Source organism: Pseudophryne corroboree, chromosome 8, assembly GCF_028390025.1.
Source record: "Pseudophryne corroboree isolate aPseCor3 chromosome 8, aPseCor3.hap2, whole genome shotgun sequence".
Classification (NCBI taxonomy): domain Eukaryota; kingdom Metazoa; phylum Chordata; class Amphibia; order Anura; family Myobatrachidae; genus Pseudophryne; species Pseudophryne corroboree.
Window position 1 is genome coordinate 44,049,984 of NC_086451.1, and position 25,891 is coordinate 44,075,874.

At 47.5% G+C, this 25,891-nt stretch overlaps 1 protein-coding gene across 3 annotated transcripts in view; it reads right to left on the minus strand.

Annotated features, from left to right (window-relative positions):
• Nucleotides 1-25,891, minus strand: part of ARHGAP4 (Rho GTPase activating protein 4) — a 229,147-nt gene that overhangs the window by 12,765 nt on the left and 190,491 nt on the right. For all 3 annotated transcript variants that reach the window (XM_063936299.1, XM_063936300.1, XM_063936301.1), the window contains 5 exons: nucleotides 25,424-25,501; nucleotides 11,836-11,970; nucleotides 11,241-11,343; nucleotides 8,476-8,709; nucleotides 8,104-8,180 (listed from right to left, as the gene is read on the minus strand). In XM_063936299.1, the coding sequence (XP_063792369.1) occupies nucleotides 8,104-8,180; nucleotides 8,476-8,709; nucleotides 11,241-11,343; nucleotides 11,836-11,970; nucleotides 25,424-25,501 (627 nt within the window). The remainder of the gene's footprint in view (nucleotides 1-8,103; nucleotides 8,181-8,475; nucleotides 8,710-11,240; nucleotides 11,344-11,835; nucleotides 11,971-25,423; nucleotides 25,502-25,891) is intronic.

The window sequence follows — 25,891 nt, forward strand, 5'->3', positions numbered from 1 at the left end:
CTTGCGGATGGTGGGTGTATATTAGATAAATGAAAGATATAAACAGAACTGAAGGAATGAAGAGGGAGAAAATAGGATTGTAGACAGGGACGTATTAAGGGAGGAGGGGACCCGTGTGCAGTCTCCACCTGTGCCGCTCTTCTCTAGCCGGCGGCAGCGCAGTAGACTCTGCATTACAGTAGCCTAACATTGCAGATTGTCCCTCGCACTTATATGGGGTACGAGGAGAAATCTGCAATGTTGGTTGTGGCGTGCTGCCGGCGAAAACGGGCGGAATGCCGGCTACTCACGTCGATCACTCCAAACTGACTTGCCCTCTAAGTGTTCATCATTGTACTGAGAGTAAACATCACTTCTAGGCTGGCCAGTGATCGACCGCGAGACTCAATGGTGACAACCCGCTGACCTGATTTTCCCCTGCAAACTATCTAATCTGATCTGATTTTTATCATTTAGAACTGTGGTTCTCGACTCCAATCCTCAAGTACCCCCCAACAGGCCAAGTTTTCAGGATTTCTGCACTAGGAAACAGGTGGGATAAAAACTGACTAAAAACAGATGAATTCACCTGTGCATGATTAAAGAAACCCGGAAAACATGACCTGTTGTTGGTATGAAGGAGAGGGGTGTAGATTAGAACCCCTGGGTTAGAACACTGGGGGTCATTCCGAGTTGATCGTAGCTGTGCTAAATTTAGCACAGCTACGATCATCTTCCCTGACATGCGGGGGGACGCCCAGCACAGGGCTAGTCCGCCCCGCATGTCAGTCCGCCCCCACTCAAATACAAAAGCATCACACAGCGGCGATGCCTTTGTATTTGAGGAGTAACTCCCGGCCAGCGCAGCTCCTGCGGCTGGCGAGGAGTTGATTGTCGCTGCCGCTGGCCGCAGCGGCTGCGTGAGACGTCACGCAGCCGCCGCGGCCCGCCCCAACGGTCTGGCCACGCCTGCGTCAGCCGGACCACGCCCCTAAATGGCGGCTTAACGCCGCCGTTCAGCCCCCTCTCGCCCAGCGACCGCCTTTGTCTCAGAGGCGATCGCTAGGCAACGAAAGCTGCCATGCGCGCATGCGCAGTTCCGACCCAATCGCTGTGCTGCGACAAACTGCAGCGAGCGATCGGGTCGACTGTCTTTAGGGTGAAGACCATGAAATGTTGGCCCAGTTTGGCTGTAAATGAATCCTGAATCTCTGCTTTACAGGCCTGGACCACTCAGTTTGTAAATTAGTTGGGTAGTGGTTCGGAATCTGCATTTTATATGGCACGTTTGTAAAAAGATGCAATATAGTAAAACCTGGATGACACTACGCCAATTTCTCCAGTTTTCAGCTGTAATTGCACCCACACTGCATGCACAGAACTAAAGCCGATATTTGCCCAATATGCAGATCAGCATGCATTTATGCGGCCATATTGCCCCTATCTGTGCCCTTGATTTGCTGATCATCATGCCTACTAATTCTACTTCTGCAAACGTCCAGTTAAGTTCCTTCAACCGCAAGTGCAGATGCAACCGAGGTCCTGGTTCTGAGGTGGAAGTAAAGCAAAAAACTGTGCACCTGGGTACATGTATGCTGCATTGCAGGTGGGGGAGATGTAACATGTGCAGAGACAGTTAGATTGAGAGGGGTGTGTCCAATCTCAAATCTAAACTGCAGTGCAATAATAAAGCTGCCCAGTATTTGTGGCCTACATGCAGAAGCAGACAGTATTCGCGCTGCATGCAAAAAATAAGATTTTACTCACCGGTAAATCTATTTCTCGTAGTCCGTAGTGGATGCTGGGAACTCCGAAAGGACCATGGGGAATAGCAGCTGAGCAGGAGACTGGGCACAACTAAAGAAAGCTTTTAGGTCACCTGGTGTGCACTGGCTCCTCCCACTATGACCCTCCTCCAAGCCTCAGTTAGGACACTGTGCCCGGACGAGCTGACATAATAAGGAAGGATTTTGAATCCCGGGTAAGACTCATACCAGCCACACCAATCACACCGTACAACTCGTGATACTATATCCAGTTTGACAGTATGAAAACAACTGAGCCTCTCAACAGATGGCTCAACAATAACCCTTTAGTTAGCAATAACTATTTACAAGTATTGCAGACAATCCGCACTTGGGATGGGCGCCCAGCATCCACTACGGACTACGAGAAATAGATTTACCGGTGAGTAAAATCTTATTTTCTCTGACGTCCTAGTGGATGCTGGGAACTCCGAAAGGACCATGGGGATTATACCAAAGCTCCCAAACGGGCGGGAGAGTGCGGATGACTCTGCAGCACCGAATGAGAGAACTCAATGTCCTCCTCAGCCAGGGTATCAAATTTGTAGAATTTTGCAAACGTGTTTGCCCCTGACCAAGTAGCAGCTCGGCAAAGTTGTAAAGCCGAGACCCCTAGGGCAGCCGCCCAAGATGAGCCCACCTTCCTTGTGGAATGGGCTTTTACTGATTTAGGATGCGGCAGTCCAGCCGCAGAATGCGCCAGCTGAATTGTGCTACAAATCCAGCGAGCAATAGTCTGCTTAGAAGCAGGAGCACCCAGCTTGTTGGGTGCATACAGGATAAATAGCGAGTCAGTTTTCCTGACTCTAGCCGTCCTGGAAACATAAATTTTCAAGGCCCTGACTACGTCCAGCAACTTGGAATCTTTCAAGTCCCTAGTAGCCGCAGGCACCACAATAAGTTGGTTCAAGTGAAAAGCTGATACCACCTTAGGGAGAAACTGGGGACGAGTCCTCAATTCTGCCCTATCCATATGGAAAATCAGATAAGGGCTTTTACATGACAAAGCCGCCAATTCTGACACACGCCTGGCCGAAGCCAAGGCCAATAACATGACCACTTTCCACGTGAGATATTTTAGATCCACGGTTTTAAGTGGCTCAAACCAATGTGATTTTAAGAAACTCAACACCACGTTGAGATCCCAAGGTGCCACTGGAGGCACAAACGGGGCCTGAATATGCAGCACTCCTTTCACAAACGTCTGAACTTCAGGTAGTGAAGCTAGTTCTTTCTGGAAGAAAAATCGACAGAGCCGAGATCTGTACCTTAATGGAGCCTAATTTCAGGCCCATAGTCACTCCTGCTTGTAGGAAATGCAGAAATCGACCTAGTTGAAATTCCTCTGTTGGGGCCTTTTTGGCCTCACACCAAGCAACATATTTCCGCCATATGCGGTGATAATGCTTTGCAGGTTACATCTTTCCTGGCTTTAATCAGCGTAGGAATGACTTCCTCCGGAATGCCCTTTTCCTTCAGGATCCGGCGTTCAACCGCCATGCCGTCAAACGCAGCCGCGGTAAGTCTTGGAACAGACAGGGCCCCTGCTGCAGCAGGTCCTGTCTGAGCGGCAGAGGCCATGGGTCCTCTGAGATCATCTCTTGAAGTTCCGGGTACCACGCTCGTCTTGGCCAATCCGGAACCACGAGTATTGTTCTTACTCCTCGTTTTCTTATTATTCTCAGTACCCTTGGTATGAGAGGCAGAGGAGGGAACACATAAACTGACTGGTACACCCACGGTGTCACTAGAGCGTCCACAGCTATCGCCTGAGGGTCCCTTGACCTGGCGCAATATCTCTCTAGTTTTTTGTTTAGGCGGGACGCCATCATGTCCACCTGTGGCCTTTCCCAACGGTTTACCAACAGTTGGAAGACTTCTGGATGAAGTCCCCACTCTCCCGGGTGTAGGTCGTGTCCGCTGAGGAAGTCTGCTTCCCAGTTGTCCACTCCCGGAATGAACACTGCTGACAGTGCTAAGACGTGATTTTCCGCCCATCGGAGAATCCTTGTGGCTTCTGCCATCGCCATCCTGCTTCTTGTGCCGCCCTGTCGGTTTACATGGGCGACTGCCGTGATGCTGTCTGATTGGATCAGTACCGGCTGGTTTTGAAGCAGAGGCCTTGCCAGACTTAGGGCATTGTAAATGGCCCTCAGTTCCAGAATATTTATGTGTAGGGACGACTCCTGACTTGACCAAAGTCCTTGGAAATTTCTTCCCTGTGTGACTGCCCCCCAGCCTCGAAGGCTGGCATCCGTGGTTACCAGGACCCAGTCCTGTATGCCGAATCTGCGGCCCTCTTTAGGATGAGCACTCTGCAGCCACCACAGTAGAGATACCCTGGTCCTTGGAGACAGGGTTATCAGCCGATGCATCTGAAGATGCGATCCCGACCACTTGTCCAAGAGGTCCCACTGAAAGGTTCTTGCATGGAACCTGCCGAAGGGAATTTTGCTTCGTAAGAAGCTACCATTTTTCCCAGGACTCATGTGCAGTGATGCACCGATACCTGTTTTGGTTTCAGGAGGTCTCTGACTAGAGATGACAGCTCCTTGGCTTTCTCCTGCGGGAGAAACACTTTTTTCTGTTCTGTGTCCAGAACCATCCCCAGGAACAGTAGGCGTGTGGTAGGAACCAGCTGTGACTTTGGAATGTATAGAATCCATCTGTGCTGTTGTAGCACTTCCCGAGATAGTGCTACCCCGACCAACAACTGCTCCTTGGACCTCGCCTTTATAAGGAGATCGTCCAAGTACGGGATAATTAAAACTTCCTTTCTCGAAGGAGTATAATCATTTCTGCCATTACCTTGGTAAAGACCCTCGGTGCCGTGGACAGTCCAAACGGCAGTGTTTGGAATTGGTAATGGCAATCCTGTACCACAAATCTGAGGTACTCCTGGTGAGGATGGTAAATGGGGACATGTAGGTAAGCCTCCTTGATGTCCAGGGATACCATGTAATCCCCCTCCTCCAGGCTTGCAATAATCGCCCTGAGCGATTCCATCTTGAACTTGAATTTTTTTATGTATGTGTTCAAGGATTTCAAATATAAAATGGGTCTCACCGAACCGTCCGGTTTCGGTACCACAAACAGTGTGGAATAGTAACCCCGTCCTTGTTGAAGTAGGGGCACCTTGACTATCACCTGCTGGGAATACAGCTTGTGAATTGCCTCTAGCACAGTCTCCCTGCCTGAGGGAGTTGTCGGCAAGGCAGATTTGAGGAAACGGCGGGGGGGAGACGCCTCGAATTCCAGCTTGTACCCTTGATATACTACTTGAAGGATCAAGGGATCCACCTGTGAGCGAGCCCACTGATCGCTGAAATTTTTGAGGCGGCCCCCCACCGTACCTGGCTACGCCTGTGGAGCCCCCCCGTCATGCGGTGGACTCAGAGGAAGCGGGGGAAGAATTTTGATTCTGGGAACTGGCTGACTGGTGCAGCTTTTTCCCTCTTCCCTCGTTTTACACGCTTGCATTTCTGAAGCCGAAAGGACTGTACCTGATAATACAGTGCTTTCTGAGGCTGTGAGGAAACCTGAGATAAAAAATTTTTTTCTTCCCAGCTGTTGCTGTGGATACGAGGTCCCAGAGACCATCCCCAAAAATTCCTCACCCTTATAAGGCTCTATGTGCCTTTTAAAGTCAGCATCACCTGTCCAGTGTCGGGTCTCTAATAACCTCCTGACCGAATGGACATTGCATTAATTCTGGATGCCAGCCGGCAAAATATCCCTCTGTGCATCCCTCATATATAAGACAACGTCTTATGTTCGCAAAATAGTATCCCTGTTTGACAGGGTTACAGACCACGCTGCAGCAGCACTATCTGCAGGTCTAAGTCTAGTACCTGAGTGTGTAAATACAGACTTCAGGATAGCCTCCTGCTTTTTATCAGCAGGTACCTCCAAAGTGGCCGTATCCTAAGACGGCAGTGCCACCTTTTTTGACAAACGTGTGAGCGCCTTATCCACCCTAGGGGATATCTCCCAGCGTAACTTATCCTCTGGCGGGAAAGGATACGCCATCAGTAACTTTTTAGAAATTACCAGTTTCTTATCGGGGGAACCCATGCTTTTTCACACTTCATTCACTCATTTGATGGGGGAACAAAACACTGCCTGCTTTTTCTCCCCAAACATAAAACCCTTTTTTAGTGGTACTTGGGTTAATGTCAGAAATGTGTAACACATTTTTTATTGCCGGGATCATGTAACGGATGTTCCTAGTGGATTGTGTATATGTCTCAACCTCGTCGACACTGGAGTCAGACTCCGTGTCGACATCTGTGTCTGCCATCTGAGGGAGCGGGCGTTTTTGAGCCCCTGATGGCCTTTGAGACGCCTGGGCAGGCGCGGGCTGAGAAGCCGGCTGTCCCATAGCTGTTACGTCATCCAGCCTTTTATGTAAGGAGTTGACACTGTCGGTTTATACCTTCCACCTATCCATCCACTCTGGTGTCGGCCCCACAGGGGGGCGACATCATATTTATCGGCATCTGCTCTGCCATCACATAAGCCTCCTCATCAAACGTGTCGACACAGCCGTACCGACACACCGCACACACACAGGGAATGCTCTGACTGAGGACAGGACCCCACACAGCCCTTTGGGGAGACAGAGAGAGAGTATGCCAGCACACACCAGAGCGCTATATAATTTAGGGATTAACACTATATTGAGTGAATTTTTCCCAATAGCTGCTTGTATATACAATACAGGTTGAGTATCCCATATCCAAATATTCCGAAATACGGAATATTCCGAAATACGGACTTTTTTGAGTGAGAGTGAGATAGTGAAACCTTTGTTTTTTGATGCTTCAATGTACACAAACTTTGTTTAATACACAAAGTTATTAAAAATATTGTATTAAATGACCATCAGGCTGTGTGTATAAGGTGTATATGAAACATAAATGAATTGTGTGAATGTAGACACACTTTGTTTAATGCACAAAGTTATAAACAATATTGGCTAAAATGACCTTCAGGCTGTGTGTATAAGGTGTATATGAAACATAAATGCATTCTGTGCTTAGATTTAGGTCCCATCACCATGATATCTCATTATGGTATGCAATTATTCCAAAATACGGAAAAATCCGATATCCAAAATACCTCTGGTCCCAAGCATTTTGGATAAGGGATACTCAACCTGTATTGCGCCTAAATTTAGTGCCCCCCCTCTCTTTTTAACCCTTTGAGCCTGAAAACTACAGGGGAGAGCCTGGGGAGCTGTCTTCCAGTTGCACTGTGAAGAGAAAATGGCGCCAGTGTGCTGAGAGAGATAGCTCCGCCCCTTTTTCACTGACTTTTCTCCCGCTTTTTTATGGATTCTGGCAGGGGTATTTATCACATATATAGCCTCTGGGGCTATATATTGTGATATATATGCCAGCCAAGGTGTTTTTATTGCTGCTCAGGGCGCCCCCCCCCCCAGCGCCCTGCACCCTCAGTGACCGGAGTGTGAAGTGTGCATGAGGAGCAATGGCGCACAGCTGCAGTGCTGTGCGCTACCTTGGTGAAGACTGATGTCTTCTGCCGCCGATTTTCCGGACCTCTTCTTGCTTCTGGCTCTGTAAGGGGGACGGCGGCGCGGCTCCGGGACCGAACACCAAGGCCAGTTCCATGCGGTCGATCCCTCTGGAGCTAATGGTGTCCAGTAGCCTAAGAAGCCCAAGCTAGCTGCAAGCAGGTAGGTTCGCTTCTTCTCCCCTTAGTCCCTCGCTGCAGTGAGCCTGTTGCCAGCAGGTCTCACTGTAAAATAAAAAACCTAATTATATACTTTCTTTCTAGAAGCTCAGGAGAGCCCCTAGTGTGCATCCAACCTCGGCCGGGCACAAAATCTAACTGAGGCTTGGAGGAGGGTCATAGTGGGAGGAGCCAATGCACACCAGGTGACCTAAAAGCTTTCTTTAGTTGTGCCCAGTCTCCTGCGGAGCCGCTATTCCCCATGGTCCTTACGGAGTTCCCAGCATCCACTAGGACGTCAGAGAAACAATAAATGTAATTGCACCCCTAGTATTTTTGCATTTTGTCCAGGCTCATTTTTGCTTTCCTCCCACCTCAGACTCAGGCCCTGAGATGTGTAGGTCTCTGCATCAGCCATATTTGTGCAGCGCAGACCCAAAGCAGGTAAATGGTGACTTGTGCTCATTTCTGACTCAGCCCCACTGTATGTAGGGCGTTCTGTGGCAGCTGGCTTGTAGACACCATTTAAAATAAAAGTGAAGGGTTTACTTTTTGAATCATACAGTACAGAGACAGACAGACAGATGTAAAAGACAAAATGCATAAGGTTGAGTCTGTCTCTGACCATCTTCGCTGACCGCCATCTCCTGCTGCATTTCCTGATCACTCTCTTCAATGGTCGCCTCCAGGGCCAGTACGTCACTAGAAGGGAAATAGCACAGACCAACCTGAGTGACCAATCTCTTGCAAAATATGATTGAAGGCGACATCTTTTCAGAATAAAACTCCCGTTTGGACGCCCAAAGTGCCGACATAGCGCACATTTCGTCATCCCCACAGCTTCCAGGAGTCTAAATGGTGTAAGAATTGAACTGCTCTGTTCTGCGCCCCCCCTAGTGCTAGCCACGGAGTAAAACAATTGAATCGGCCCCCCGAGAGCCAAAATACAGTACACTTTAGCTCTTACCAAGCTTTTATAAATGTCCCCCAAACTCACCAGTACTCTTCATCCTCTTCCACCGTCATGCACTTCTCATATATGGGGCCCTCCAGTTCTGTGGGCCCTGGGAAAATCCGCTCTTGGTAAATGATAATGGTCTTCACAACCTCATTAACATGAGCCTGTACAGACACCGGGTCCTGTCCCTCAGGGATAGAAACCAACGTTGGGCCAAAGCAGACTGCCAGGTTGTGTGGGTCCATCATATTCTCATCACTGTACTGGGACAAACTAGAGTATGCAGAGAGAGGAAAATGTGAGGTAAAAATATGACGGTTGTCCTACATATTGGTGTTTCTACAGTCACTCTCTAGAATATATATTCTGCTATCTTCAGTAGGAAAGTTGCATTGAGTCTTCAATACCACTGTTGACCTCCAAGGCCTCACCAACCTGACGTCATGAAGTTTGGAGCAAACAACTTTTCATGCTGCTTTGTCCAAATCCAATGATGTCGGCAAACAGACAAAACTGAAATGGAAAGGCCAAAGGACAGACTCTAGCCGGCCCTCTACAAATACGGACACAGCAAAAATAGTGCAGTTATCATCATCAAAGTGACCAACATTCATCAGCTTTAGCGCGTAACGTCACACCATGGCTCAGGGAGCTACGTATACTAGCTTGCCTTTCCGGGGTGTGTGCTATATAAGTGTGCACAGGAGTAAAAGGTGTTTACAGGTTACATATACAGCTCAGGCTTTTAGGGGTCTATTTATCAAGGGATCCAGTCTCTAGGTCGACAGTGTCTAGGTCGATCACTATTGGTCGACAGTAAGTAGGTTGACGTGGTTTCTAGGTCGACATGACAAAAGGTCGACATATGTTTTTAAAAAAAAAAATCCTTCCTTTTTTTGAACTTTTTCATACTTTATGGTCCACATGGACTACAATTGGGAGCCGTAACCTGTGCCAAGTGCAGCGCACCTTGCCCGAATGCGAGGGGACTGTACTGAGAAAAAGACACCAAAAAAAGTGAAAAAACTCATGTCGACCTTTTGTCATGTCAACCTAGAGTCCCTATTGACCTAGAAACCATGTCGACCACTAGTGGTCAACCTAGACACTGTCGACCTAAGTCTTGTCTATCGAACATATCACACCCATTTATCAAGCAGGGATAAACCATTATTCCGGTGTTATTTTCGTTTCTCTATATTGACCAAGAGGCATTCCATGGATTTCTCCATCGGCATCTCAGTTACATACAGAAATACTGCCTTCATAGCGTGTTGTGTGCAATCAATTTAACATGCAGAAAAGATCTGCAGTTCAATGCTCATCTGACAAACACAACATAGCACAACATGACAAACCTAATGCTAATTCTTAGTGGCGATATGCAGTCTTACCCACTGCCGGAGAGGAGAATGAGAGGGGAAGATCCCCCTTCATCTCCTGGTGGCTGCTGTTCTCACTCTTTCCCTCTCTTCTCCGCATTACTGACTTGTGTATGTGCAATATGGCCGCAAAACCAGAGCCATCTTAACAGCATTATAGGCCCTAAGCAAAGCAATGCACTGGGGCCCCCACCCACCCATTCACATGCATAAATTAAAGAAAAATCATACTTTACCCCTCCTGCGGTCCCACACCAGCCCTCCGCAGGCTTCAATACAGTGACTGGATGTCAGTACGCCGATTGCTGGACACCTCAACCATCCACCAATCAGCATGCGGACTGCTATTTGCTGACTGGCTGCAGCCAGGGAGACAGGTAGAGAATGCGGCACTCTAATTGGTGGAAAGCTCCAGCCATCCACCAATCAGCAAGCTGACAGCCATTTGCTGACTGGCTGCAGGCAGGTACAGAATGCTACACTCTGACTGGTAGATAGCTCCAGCCATCAACAAATCAGCAAGCGGACAGCCATTCGGTGTCTTGCTGTAGCCTCGGAGGCAGGTGCCCTCTCGCCCAGCCCTTTCTGCTCAAAGGCCCCTAGATTTGTGAGGTCCTGTCCATCTGCCCAGTGTGCCTATCTGTTAAGATGGCCCTGCACAAAACCGCAAGATGTAGCAATCTACTGATAATTCAATCTCAAGCAGCTTACTTGGTGTCCAAATCACAGTGTATGGGCACTTTTACCTATTGGTCAGTCACTTGAATGCTTAGTGATATGTAGTACCCACAACCATAAACCAAACAGCTCACCGTAACAGATTTTTTATGAAGCCACAAAGACCGCACAGGGGTCATTCTGACCTGATCGCTCGCTGCAGTTCTTCACAGCGCAGCGATCAGGTCAGAACTGCACATGCACTGTCGTTGCCTAGCGATCGCCTCTGCCTGATTGACAGGCAGAGGCGGTCAGTGGGCAGGAGGGGACGGCACGGCGGCATTTGGCCGCCGTTTTGTGGGCGCGGTCCACCCAATGCAGACGTGACCGGATCGTGCGGGGGGCAGGCTGCAGCCGCTGCGTGACATCACACGCAGCCGCTGCGTGACATCACACGCAGCCGCTGCGAGCCGGGCTGCGACGAGTAGCACACGGCCAGCACGCAAAAGCTGCGCTGGCCGAGAGCTACTCCTGAAGTACAAAAGCATTGCCGCTGTGCGATGCTTTTGCACTTCTGCGACAGCGCAGGGACTGACATGTGAGGCGCACTAGCCCTGTGCTGGGCATCCCCCCGCATGTCTGTGTTCCTGATCGTAGCTGTGCTGCTACGATCGAGTCGGAATCACCCCCCCATGCGAGATGCGAACGATATAAGAGTTAGTGACATCAGGACAATTATCTGTCGGGTCTCCTTATGTTACTCACTGATTTAAGAAGGCAAAGAGGTATCTTAGGACGAGGCTGACAATCGTAGGGAGCTGAGACACCAACTTCTTCAAAGGGACAGCTCGATCTTGAGGCTCTAGCTCTATGGGGAGAGAATCAGAGAACACTTTACAAAATGACACATAGGAAACTTTATTAAAGCCTTTCCCATAACTATATACATGCATGTCAAAGTACACATGACGATTGTAACAGAGCTGGAACTTAGATGTGTTCTGTTGTGATATGACAGTGGGGAGATGTATCAAACCTATCAGAGGGTGGAGAAGATGCCCGTAGCGTCATTTTATGGACTGCTAGATAAAGCTTTCTCCCTCTCGAATGTTTGATTCACCTCCCCTATGGTGAGAAGTGGGCCTGACCTTAAGATCCACTACAGCCTCCCTTTGTGGAGGCCACATTTCATCATGCTCCCAACCAGAGAAAAAGAGTGACAAGGAAGGGAACACCTCCAAAAGGAGAATTCAAATTTCAGAACCATTTTTTCAACGGAGTAAAACGTTAATTTGGAGACCCCGTTACATGGCTGCCCTGTTGGAACCGATATGTGTGTAGAGCAGATAAGCACACTCACGTAGACTGGACAGCAGGTCATGGAACACTTCATTGGGAAACAGTGGCTTCTCCAGGCCTCTGAAGTACAGCTTGAGAACGCCAGCCACGGAATCCACGTCATTCCCAGTGTAGCTGGAGTCTAATGGGTCCTCACCTGGGAAAAAAAAAAAAGGACGAGGCTCTTAGGTACTGTAAGTATGCTATGTACTGACTGACGGGCGTGCCTCTCATTATAGAGTACCACAATAAGTCATATGAATAAGTAGAGGGTCATTTTTAGTCCATATAGACTTCTAGATGGAATAATTGTGTGTCACAGCTTCCCAGTGTTTGCTGTCATTGGAGGAGATGTATCAAAACTTGAAGAAAGAGATAAATGGAGAAAGAAAGTACCAGCCAATCGAGTGGGTATAGTCCTGGGCCCCCTGCCGGCATTCTGGCGGTTGGGATCCCTGCGTCAGTATGCTGACTACATCCTGCTCCAAACACAAAGTTATTTGCTGTTTCTTATTTATTTGTTTTTTTGCTTTACTTACAAATCTTAATCAGGCCCAGCGTGCGGCCAGGTTTATTCCTGATCAATGCAATTAAAATCTCTGAATGGTTGAATTTGATGGACCTGTCTCTTCTTTCAATATTATTACCCATGCAACTTTATAATCATATTGTACTTAGCAAAACCTGAAAATGCACAGATAGAGATAACATTCTGAGAATGATAAAGTTCTCAGGAAAAGATAATATTCTGAGAAATTTAATAATTTCTGCAGGCAGAAAGAAGCAAAAATGCTAAATACTGATTACATACAAGGTCTGGAACTGCAAGACAGCCCATCCTCAGCAAGCATGAGGTCCTGCAAATAATCCTCCTCTCTGTCCACAAAGCAGTATAATTACACTGAGAGACGGAACCCAGCCATCCTGCACCCAATGCAGCTGCCTTCTCTGCCTAAGTTTAGGTGACCACTAACCCAGAAATAATACATGCACTATATATATGCCAGACTATAATAAAGCACAAACATGTATGTATATATATATACATACACTGTATATATAACACTGTATGAACATGTGACCTATTGCTGCATGAAGGTTTCCGTGTCTCCTGATAGCAGCAATGTCCTTCAATGGCATTGCTGACAATATTCCTTGTGGGTTTTGCTGTCGTAACACACCCACAATTGGCCGCTACAGCCCTGATTTTTGCCAACAGTGGATTGGGATCGTTAACAAATGTGGGCTCGATCTTATGCTGTTGGTTATCAAAGAATCAGAAAAAGAGCTAAACCTCGTTACAGATAAAATTAAACAATTTGAATCAACGAGTATACCAACACTAACAACTGATGTCGGTACTGATTGGCACTCCAAGATCAAAGCAACCATTGATACATATCAAAAAGAACTGACTAAGTTCAAATTAAGAAAATATGACACAGTGGTACAGGATTACGAAACCAATAAGGTCCATCATTGGTTGATGGGTGGAGATCGGTTTCCAGTACGATCACAGACAGGAGGATCCCGCCAAGGCTGGCGTCAGCGCCGGGAAAATAAAAGGTCTGGTACCTTGACTTCTAACAGTGACAACGATTTTCAATTACAAGATTCTGACGACCCTTTAGAAGGGACCTCCGCTCCCAGGGAGGTATCTGTCAAAAAATCAAAAGAAACAGCTGTCAAATCAAAGCCACCCGTCGCGGGGGTCAGAACACGCGGCAAAAAAGAAGTGTCCTCCCAAAAGAAAAAATGATCTACAACCTCTCCTCCCGCATCCTTACTGAAACTGAGGAGAGAGTCCTGAATAAGGGCCTCTCCTTTGTCCCAACGAATCGTCACAATGAATTTAAGTGGAACATCGACTTATACCGCTTTTCTCGGAACCTACGACTGCAGGAGTACTTCCAGCATCAGGCTGATGAGTCTACTCCTACATCTACACAACAGTTCATCAGAAAACGGAGTCAATCAAGATTTGACCCGTATTCACAAAATACTTCAATTCAAACGTTCACCAGAATGATGGATGACTCGGTACATAAATTAGTTTCAGCACCAGCGGTCCAACATTACAATTTAAGCAAACAAGAACATTCAGCTCTACAGGACCTCTCTGGGTATAGAGACATTGTTATTAGGTCAGCAGACAAGGGGGGTGCTGTCGTGGTCCAAAATCTCGGTGATTATATGTCAGAGATTGAGCGGCAACTGGCTGACACGGATATCTATCAAAGATTGGACGTGAATCCAACTCATCAATATCAAACTGAGCTAATTGAGATTCTACAACAAGCCAGATCCGAGGGCCATATTAATGATGCACTATTGGCAGCACTACAACAACCTTTTCCGGTTACCCCCATTCTGTATACAGTCCCTAAAATCCACAAGGACCCGACACACCCCCCTGGTCGCCCCATCATTTCAGCCAAGGATTCATTGTATCAGCCCATTGCGATGTACTTGGACAGTATACTTCAACCGTATGTTATAAAACAAGACCGACTCATTAAAGACACTACCAGTTTCCTAAATCGACTGGCAGATATCACGATCATTCCGATGGATGCACTTTTGTGCACAATGGACATCAACAGTCTGTATACGTCAATCCCCCACAAGCAGGGTCTCTCTGCGGTTAGATCCTTTTACATCAAAGAGGGGATTATTGATTTAAATGTGGACGTTTTCATAAAACTATTGGAACTCACTTTAACCCGCAACTACTTCATCTACAATGGCGCATTCTACAGGCAACTGTCGGGATGCGCCATGGGAAGTAATGTCGCACCCAGTTACGCCAACATCTATATGTTACTAGAAGAAGAATTCATGTTCTTCTCTATTTTGGAATTTAAGAGCTGTATTAGATCATACATGCGTTACATCGATGATGTTTTCTTTGTATGGGTGGGTGACCAAATGGGGTTAAACCGGTTGATTGAGTTTATTAATACAAGACCTTCCACCATTAGAATTACGTCCAACTACAGTACAACTTCCATTCACTATCTAGATGTTAAGGTGTCCATTGTTGATCATACATTACGGACTGAAGTCTTCTCCAAGCCGACAGATCGGAACACGCTTCTGTCATCCGCTAGTTTCCACCCTAAACCCCTTAAAAGAGGACTGCCCAAATCCCAAATGATTCGGGTAGCCAGAATTGCCAGTAGCCACGAAATAGCAGCCACCAGCATTGATGCTGTTATTGATAAATTTGTAGCCAGAGGCTACAATCTAACATCTTTAAACAAGCAAAAAATGGAAGTTCTGGCATTAGATAGGAGGCAGTTGCTTGCTCCAAAAGTTAAAGATAAGCAAGCGGTAATTCCTTGGAAGATGGAGTTTTCCACCTCTAGTCAGGTGGTACAGAGGGCTAGTCGAGCCTTGTGGCCTATAGTGGCTTCTGACAAAAATTTGCCATGCTTTAAATCTAAAAGACCTATGCCTTGTTTTACCAGGGGCCGTAACCTTAGGGACATGTTGGTCCACACAGACATTACGGGTTTTTCGAAACCAGTTCCCCCCCCACATTTTCTCTCCAAAACGCCCGGTTGTTATAAATGTCCCCGGTGTACCACCTGTTCCCATATGCTGACGGGTCCATCATTTAAACATCCCCACACTTCAAAAACCATTTTCATTAAGCATTCTTTGACTTGCCTTTCTACCCATGTGATTTATATCATTATATGCCCATGTAATTTGTATTACGTGGGCAAAACCATTCGCACAGTTCGTGAACGCATGGCTCTACATCGGTCGTCCATTGCTAAAGCCATTGCAAGTGGCAGTTCCGATCAGCCAGTGGCCCGCCATTTTCAAATGACCGGTCACTCTTTAGCATCCTTAAAACACATGGTCATTGACCATGTTCCAACCTCCCTCAGAGGGGGTGATCGTAACGGCAAGCTTCTTAAATGCGAAATGAAGTGGATTCATTTTTTAAACACAATAGCACCAGCGGGGTTAAACGAGCGTTACAATTGGAGCATTTTCTTATGATTAGTACACACATTACTAATTTTAACATTTGTAGTAATGTAGTGGGTCTCACTAAGCGGTAATAGCAGTAATTATTTACATTTAGTCCATTAATATTTGCTCCATTGGTCAAATCGGTTAATTCTTGTTACCATGCTCATATTTATGTGCTTTATGATATGATATGGTTTTTATCTGTTGCTTGTTTTCTTTATGTCTATGTTTTTGCTTTGTTTTCACAGATGCTGGGGGAAGCCGGGGAGGCGTTGCAGCGGCTGGCGTCGGGTTGCCTGGGCAACGCATGAAGCGTCTCTGGGCGACTGTTGGCTCCTGTCCGCTGACGTCATCGGAGGCGACCATCGCGGGCGTGCACGCCGCGGGAAGCCGACCGGACCCGGCTTCTTCCAGCACCGGGGGGTTTGGTATATAGGTAAGTGGTGTTTCACTTATCATGTTTGTTTTTCACAGCTCATTAGCAAGCGGCTTGAAAACGGTACCTGTGCGTACCGAAACGTTGCCGCCATTTCTATTTGCTACCATGCCAGTATAATGATGTAAATCAATACAAGATTTACTTGGAGTGCCGCAGTCTTCTGTGTTTTATTCTACCTATCTATTTCACTGAAGGCACCCTACATGCTGCTTTATTGATTGCAACGAGTGCGGGTTCATCATCTGGACTATATTATATATATATATATATATATATATATATATATATATATATATATATACACATATATATGGCCCTTTAACCCCCATCCGAGCAAGAGCTGTATGAAAATGTCAACATCCCATTGGATAAACAATTAAAAACCTATTTTTAAGTTATACTGAATTACTAAATAAACAACAAAATACTTACAAAGGTTATTTTGTAAAGGGGAATATATAATAATAATAATAATAATAATAATAATAATAATAATAATAATAATAATAATAATAAATTATTATTATTATTATTATTATTATTATTATTATTATTATTAATCATCCATATTTACTGAAACATAGTAATTTTCCATAAATACAAATGTATTAATAGTATTGATATAATGTCAAATATTTCACAACATTATATATGACCGAATGGGAGACATCAAGTCTTGCAGAGCGATAAAGTAGAGAAAGATTAACGAGTTTTATGGTAAGAACTTACCTTTTTTAAATCTCTTTCAGTGAGGTACACTGGGCTCCACAGGGAATGACATTGGGGTGTAGAGTAGGATCTTGATCCGAGGCACCAACAGGCTAAAAGCTTTGACTGTTCCCAGAATGCATAGCGCCGCCTCCTCTATAACCCCGCCTCCGTGCACAGGAGCTCAGTTTTTTGTTAACCAGTGCACTGCAGTAGCAGGTAAAAGAGACGACAACGGTTAGTAGCCACATACACCACATTCTCACGACAGGAGAAGGTGTCAGCGGCTAATGCCATACAAACCCAAAGAAGCTAAGTGCGTCAGGGTGGGCGCCCTGTGGAACCCAGTGTACCTCGCAGAAAGAGATTTAACAACGGTAAGTTCTTACCATAAATTTCGTTTTCTGCTGCGGGGTACACTGGGTTCCACAGGGAATAACATTGGGGATGTCCTAAAGCAGTTCCTCATGGGAGGGGGCGCACTGTAGTGGGCACAAGAACCCGGCGTCCAAAGGAAGCATCCTGGGAGACGGATGTATCAAAGGCATAGAACCTTATGAACGTGTTCACTGAGGACCACGTAGCTGCCTTGCACAATTGTTCAAGGGTCGCACCACGGCGGGCCACCCAAGAAGGTCCAACAGACCGAGTAGAATGGGCCTTGATAGTCGCAGGAGCTGGACGACCAGCCTGTACATAAGCATGTGCAATCACCATTCTAATCCATCTGGCCAGGGTCTGCTTGTGAGCAGGCCAGCCACGTTTGTGAAAACCAAACAGTACAAAGAGAGAATCAGACTTCCGAATGGAGGCAGTTCTCTTCACATAGATACGGAGAGCCCGTACCACATCCAAAGACCGCTCTTTGGATTACAATTCAGGAGAGGCAAAGGCTAGAACCACAATCTCCTGATTATGGTGGAAAGTAGACACCACCTCTTAGGCAGGTACCCGGGACGTGTTCTAAGAACCGCCCTGGTCAGGCGAAAAATCAGATAGGGGGACCTACAAGACAAGGCAACCAAATCCGACACCCGTATAGCAGAGGCAATAGCGAGCAGAAACAATACCTTAAGAGAAAGCCACTTAAGGTCTACAAATTCAAGAGGCTCAAACAGAGACCCTTGCAACGCCTCCAGAACCACCGACAAGTCCCAAGGAGCCACAGGCAGGACATGAGGTGGTTAAATCCGCAACACACCCTGAGTGAAGGTATAAACATCAGGTAAAGTCGCAATTTTCCTCTGGAACCAAACCGACAAGGCAGAAATATGAACCTTGATGGAGGCCAGAAGAAGGCCCAAGTCCAGGCCCTGTTGTAGAAAGGCCAAAACTTGTAAGCGTCATGATTGTTAGTGGCGCACCAAGCAAAGTAAGAATTCCAGACCCTATGATAAATCCGAGCAGAAGCCGGTTTCCGGGCCTTCAACATGGTTTGAGCGACTGCCTCAGAAAAAACGGAAGCTTCAGGAGCCACGCCGTCAAAGCCAATCGGGCTAAATCCTGATATACACAGGAGACCGGAACGAGGAGATCTGGGTGCTGCGGAAGTAGAAGGGGACGCTCTATCGAGAGACCCTGAAGGTCTGAGAACCAATGCCGTCTGGGCCACGCGGGAGCGATCAGAAGTAAGATTCCTCCTTCTTGCTTCAACTTCCTTGTTACTCTGGGCAGGAGTGACACCGAAGGGAACACGTATGGCAGCTGAAAGTTCCATGGAATTGCCAGTGCTTGAGGATTCCTTGTCCTTCCTCCGAAGACCGGAACCTTGTGATTGTGTCGAGACGCCATCAGGTCCACATCTGGAAGGCCCCACTTGTCCAGGAGGAGTTTAAATACTTCTGGGTGGAGGCTCCACTCTCCGGCGTGTACGTCCTGATGACTGAGGAATTCCGCTTCCCAGTTTAGGCCCCCGGAATGGCTGGCAGATGGCGTTCCGCCCATTGAAGAATCCTTGATACTTCCCTCACTGTCATGCGGCTTCGAGTGCTGCCTTGATGATTTATGTACGCCACCATGGTGGCGTTGTCCGACTGTACTTGAACAGGTCTGTTCTGTATCAAATGCTGGGCCAGGTTCAGTGCATTGAACACCGCCCGCAGTTCCAGAATGTTTATCGGGAGAAGAGACTCCTCCTTGGTCCACCGACCCTGAAGGGAGTGTTGCTCCAACACCGCGCCCCAACCTCAAAGACTAGCATCCGTCGTCAGAAGGACCCAGTTGGATATCCAGAAGGGACGACCCCTGCTCAATTGTTGGTCCTGAAGCCACCAGCTCAGTTACAAGAGGACCTCTGGAGACAAGGAGATCATGTGAGACCTGATCCGGTGAGGCAGGCGATCCCACTCGGTAAGAATCAATTTCTGTAGAGGGCGGGAATGGAATTGAGCGCACTCCACCATGTCAAAAGCACACACCATGAGATCTAGCACTTGCATCGCCGAATGTATCGACACTTGCGGATGAGATAGGAAGCATCGAATCCTGTCCTGAAGTTTCAGGACCTTCTCCTGAGACAAGAACAACCGTTGGTTGTGAGTGTCCAACAACGCCCCCAGGTGCACCATGCTCTGAGCCGGGACCAGGGAAGATTTCTTCCAGTTGATGAGCCACCCGTGGGCTTGCAGAAACTGGATAGTCAGATCCAGATGGCGTAGGAGAATTTCTGGGGAATTTGCAAGTATCAACCGTCGCCCAGATACGGTAGGACCCTGACCCCTTGACGACGGAGTACAGCCGTCATTACTGGATAGTCAGATCCAGATGGCGTAGAAGAATTTCTGGGGAATTTGCCAGAATCAACCAGTCGCCCAGATACGGTAGGACCCTGACCCCTTGACGGCGGAGTACAGCCGTCATTACCGCCATGACCTTGGTGAAGACTCACGGAGCCGTGGTCAAACCAAAAGGTAACGCCCGAAATTGGTAATGGACATTGCAGTGGGAATATGCAGGTAAGCATCCCACATGTGTCCGGGGAGACCATATAATCCCCAGGTTCCAAGGCCAGAACAATAGAGCGAAGAGTTTCCATACAAAACTTGGAGACCTTCACAAATTTGTTCAAGGACTTGAGGTTGAGAATGGGCCGAGAGGACTCATTCGGTTTCTGGACTAGGAACAGCGGTGAATAGTACCCCTTGCCTCTCTGAGCCAGAGGCACCTGTACTACCACTCCTGTGTCCAGGAGGGACTGTACCATTGAATTAAAAGTTTTTGCCTTCACCTGATCCGAAGGGACGTCTGTCAGGCAAAATCGATGAGGGGGAAGATTCTTGAAGGATACAGCGTAATCTCGAGTGACGACTTTCCGTACCAGGCATCTGAAGTGGTCTTCAACCATTCCTGGGTAAACCCTAGAAGTTGGCCACCCACCCTAGGGTCCCCCAGAGGGAGGCCCGCCCCATCATGCAGCAGGCTTGTCAGTTTTGGAAGCAGGCTGACGGGCAGCCCAGGCCCGTTTAGGTTTGGGCAAGGTGGGTTTGGAAGTGCAAGCCTGTTTCGGGTACGCCTGACCCTTTGCTTTCCCTGAAGGATGAAAGGAGTTAAAGGAAGTACTCTTACCTTTTGGTACCGAAGGAGCAGTACTAGGTAGACAAGCTGTTTTAGCAGAAGCTAACTCAGCCACTATCTTGTTGAGGTCTTCTCCGAAAATAATGTCTCCCTTAAAAGGGAGCACCTCCAGGGTTTTTTTTAGAGTCCAGATCCACAGACCAGGACTGCAACCAGAGAATCCGGCGAGCCAAAATGGACGTAGTAGAAGCCTTGGCCGCCAGAATACCGGCATCAGAAGCCGCCTCATTAATGCAATGAGAAGCTGTGACAATATACAATAGATATCATCTAGCATGAACAGAAACGTTGGAAGGCAGCTCAGCTTCCAACTCCTGAGCCCATGCTTCAATAGCCTCTGCAGACCAAGTCGCTGCAATGGTGGGCCGATGCACAGCACCTGCTAGGGTGTAAATCGCCTTTAAACAATCCTCCACGCGCTTATCCGTCGGTTCTTTCAGAGAAGTGACAGTAGTTACAGGCAGAGCTGAGGATACCACCAGCCGCACCACCGCCAATCCACTGGCGGGGGTGTCTCCCAATTTTACTTAGCTCCGCTGCGAGGGGATAGCGACCCAGCATCTTCTTGTGAGGCGTGAATTTCTTTCCTGGATTTTCCCAGGATTCCTGACGTATGTCAACTAAATGGTCAGAGTGAGGTAAAACTTGTTTAACCACTTTCTGATGTTTAAATCTGTCCGGTTTCAAAGGGGCAGTATCAGGCTCTGGGTCATCAGTAATTTGAAGAATTAACCGGATAGCCTCCAATAAGTCAGGAACATCCACCTGTGAAACATTCCCCATCAGGAATCAGTGTCTGTGGGGTCAGTGTATACGCCATCCTCATCAGACGAGTTGTCTGAGACGTTGGTGGATTGTGAGGAAGTAATAGCCCGCTTAGAGGATCCCTTGGTCTTAGGCGGGAGAGGGTGAGATTTCTGTCAGTGATTGGTTCAATTGCTGTAACTGAGTGGACAGTTAATCTGCCCATGGCGGATTAACCGCAGGGACCATAAGCGGTTATACCGGCACAGGAGGTCCCATAGGGGGTGTGTCTAGTTACCAGCGTATTCAATAACGTGGAGAAAGTAGCCCAAGGTGGGTCTTTTTGAAACCCCATTGCTACGGTCCCACTGGGGGCTAAGGAACCCCCAGAACCTGAACCCTCTGCTGCTATATTTTCCTCAAACGTGTCTGCAGCGTCACCACCACGCACTGTGGGATCAGCCCCAGCTCCGTTGCTGACATATCTGAAAGCTCAATTCAAGACAACCCAGTACAATATCAGTAGCACAACACCGGACAAGAACCCCCTGTGTAGTGTATTAGCACAAACAGAGAGTTCCAGAGGTATATGGTGACTAAAAATCACAGAGAAAAATACACAATAAGTATATCTTGTGAAACACCTATATTAAATAATAACCCTGATGCAAATAGCCCCCTCAGGTTAAAGAATATAGGGATAGCAATCTGAGTGAGATACACGAAATGGAGGTCACACAGCAGCTATATGCACACACACATAGTACAATGCAGAAATTATGACATGCAATAAAACTGCACTGGACTAGCAATACAAAGCAATACTAAGTATAGCTATACACTCAATAGATATAACAATGTACAGTAAATACTGGATGTATATCACAGGGTACTTATACTACATAACCCTGACTAAATGCACTGTTTCTTAACTAACACTGGCCCTCATTCCGAGTTGATCGCTCGCTAGCTGCTTTTAGCAGCAGTGCAAACGCTAAGCCGACGCCCTCTGGGAGTGTATCTTAGCTTAGCAGAAGTGCGAACGAAAGGTTAGCAGAACTGCTTGAAAAAATTTTCATGCAGTTTCAGAGTAGCTTCAAACCTACTCCTACCTTGCGATCACTGCAGACAGTCTAGTTCCTGTTTTGACGTCACATACACGCCCTGCGTGCGGCCAACCACTCCCCCGTTTCCCCAGGCACGCCTGCATTATCTTCTGACACGCCTGCGTTTTTTAGCGCACTCCCGGAAAACGCTCAGTTACCTCCCAGAAACGCCCCTTTCCTGTCAATTACTCACCGATCAGCCGAGCGCCTGAAAAGAGTTGCTCGTCCTTGTGTAAAACTGCATAGTTTGGTGTGAAAGTACTTCGCGCGTGCGTACTGCGGCCCATACGCATGCGCAGAACAGCCGCTTTTTAGCCTGATCGCTGTGCTGCGAACGGCAGCTAGCGATCAACTCGGAGTGACCCCTACTGTCAGCAGACATGTAGAATACTTAAGTGTCCTGTAAAATGCACTGCGCTGACAGGCAGGCGGCTTTACAGAGGAGGATTTGCCCAAACAGTCCCAGGATCAGCTCAGCTTGTCCTAATGGCGCCCAAACGCTGACAGGGAGTGAGGGAGAGAGAGATATGCAACTCCAGCGCGGGAACATTTACTCTAAATGGTGCCCTGGGGCTGGGGGAGGGGCTACAGGTCAAAGCCTTATGCCCCTGCTGGACTTCACCACCGGATGCTGTTGGCTATATAATAAAAGTTTTTTGGTAAAACTGACCTGTGCCCTTGCCCTGGTGGTCTAGTGGGGTCCCTGTACTACCACAGTGTCCACGCCAGCACCGCCCGCCTCCCACCGCCGGCGTCGGATCGGGATTTCCAGCGGGTCCCACCTAGGAGACCCTCTTACCTCCTCCCTGAATGCGGCCACGTGATTCTGGAGAGCTGCGGTGGGGTGTGTGACTGACAGATGAAAAGCGGAGCCTCCACTGTAAGTACCCGGCAACCAGGGCGCGGGAGTATACAGAGCTGCTGGGGGAGGTGATGGAGCTGCAGCAAGCGATGTCTGACTGACATTAACACTCACAGTGTCTCTGCTGCAGCCCTTGAAGTCTTCATTGTTCACTTAAAAAAGCTTCTTCTCAGGGCTGCTGGAGCAGCCCCCCTGTTGTATGCCTGCACTGCATGGCACCAACTACAAAAACTGAGCTCCTGTGCACGGAGGCGGGGTTATAGAGGAGGCGGCGCTATGCATTCTGGGAACAGTCAAAGCTTTAAGCCTGTTGGTGCCTCGGATCAAGATCCTACTGTACACCCCAATGTCATTCCCTGTGGAGCCCAGTGTACCCCGCAGCAGAAATATGAAAGTTTGGAGAGAGACGAAGTGAAGAGAGATAGTACCAACCAATTAGCTTCTAGTTATCTCTTTACAGGCTGTGTTTGACAAATGACAGGAGCTGATTGGTTGGTACTTTGTCTCTCTCTCTCTCTCTCTCTCCAAATGCTTAAGTCATCATACTGTTGAATATTAAATGTGGTACATGGTTTAACAGGTTAAAATTTAGAGAGGAAAATAAATATATACCAGGAATAATGGCACAACCATAATCAATGTGATCCTACTCATTTTCTACTACCACATTATATAAGAATAAGAATCTTCACTGACTGTGTAGTAACAAGTGGTCAATGATATTTAGCCTCAGGTATATTTAGAATCTATATGCAGCTCTTGCCATAAATCAACGGGATGACCTACAATTTGCATATAACGTGTAATGGAAGTTCCATCCTGCGAGAATATGTTACAGACACTGAAATTAAAAAGAATAAATAACCTGTATTGTAATAAAAGATAATCCAAGATGGGTCATAGCCATAATGCAATGTTTTAGTATAGGGGTACGCAAAAGAACACCATAACATCACAAAATAACACTGTAGCAATGTAGGTTTAGTCATAATATATAAAACAACTAGCTGATGTGCCCGGTTTCACCCGGGCAAAGGTTTGCTGGGTGGAACATTTTACCCCTAAGAAGTCAAATTTTTTAAAATAGCTGCTTAGTGGGAGGCTGCAAATAACTGTCACATGTTCCAGACAACCCAGCAGGTGCACAGGGAAAATGGCATCAGGAGTGTAACTATTCATCTCCGCGACCCCGAACACTATGGATTTTTACATGTCACCCCCTTCCCACCCCTAGGGGTGCTAGGGGTGTCTTCCCCTCTCGTCTCCTCCCCCCCTTCCACAGTATGTGTTTGCAGATTGCAAGTGATATGTGTACCAAGATTGGTGAGAATTGCTCCAGGCATTCCAGAGATATGCTGGAACACACACACGCACACACACACACACACACACACACACACACACACACACACACACACTTTTATATATATATATATAGATTGTAAAATGTTGACATTTATTTTGACCAGCAGGTGGCAGAGTTGCTGTAGGCCAAGACAGACAATGTTGCTACATATACTGTATTTTCAAATCATTTTTCCATTTACTTTAAAGACCCTGGGGCCCATTTATCATGGATTGCATATTGAATGCAATCTGGGCAGGATCTCACCGCCCAGGTTCGCATTGCAATATGCGTTCCTATCGGGTGAATGGATCACCCGGCACCCGCAAGGACAGGGGCTCCGAAATGAGCCCGTCCCTGCGATGTGCTCTGCGGGTTGGCGAGGGTCCTGCACATGCGCAGTCACACATCACCGCGATGCACTGAGGTCATTTACGGCGGCAGGTTCTGGGGAACCCAGACGGAACTTGTCCCTGCAATCCGTAGCCCATAGGCTGCGGGGAACAATATAGGGAAAGCTTTGCATTACCAATATTGATACATCGGGCAGCATTGCATTCCCCACAGAAACCTTTGGGGGATGAGGCTGCGGGTAGAAATGGAGGGATCGCAGCCCCCGCCTTTATAAACTCAGGGGATACTTATTATTTGCGGCTAACCCCTGAAAACGGGTTTTTGGTGATATAGCTGCAAATATTATTTGATAAATGGGCCCCTATATTTGCTCTATATAATAATTTCGATTAGAGGAGGTCACTGGGGACAACCATAGGCCATGGACTTGTTAGTTTGGGTTTCCTATTTACACAACACTAATTACACAACAATTATATAAAGGTCACTGACCTCTCTCAAAGGCACTGCGGATCTCATTCACCTGCACCTGTGATCCCGGAACGCGGAATATACCTTCGTGCTGTAAGCCTTAAAGACACGGTATTGGGAATATAAAAGTCGGAACATTAGATCAGTGAAGAACAGATTGCTAATAAGTTTAAAGTTAAACGTTTGAGCGCAAAAGTCACATATAAGGATTCAGTATGATATCCTGATGGACGGGATGCCGGCGTTCAGAGTACCGACAGCGGCATCCCGACCATCAGAATCCTGACAGCCCCCTGGAAAGTACCCTAACCCTCCCCTGCCCCCTACCCTAACCCTCCCTTGTGGGTGCCTAAACCTAACCCTCCCGATGGTGCCTAACCCTAACCCTCCCCCGCTGCTTAACCCTCCCTTCCCCGCTGCTTATCCCTCCCTTCCCCACTGCCTAACTCTAACCCTCCCTTCCCCGCTGCCTAACCCTAACCATCCCTT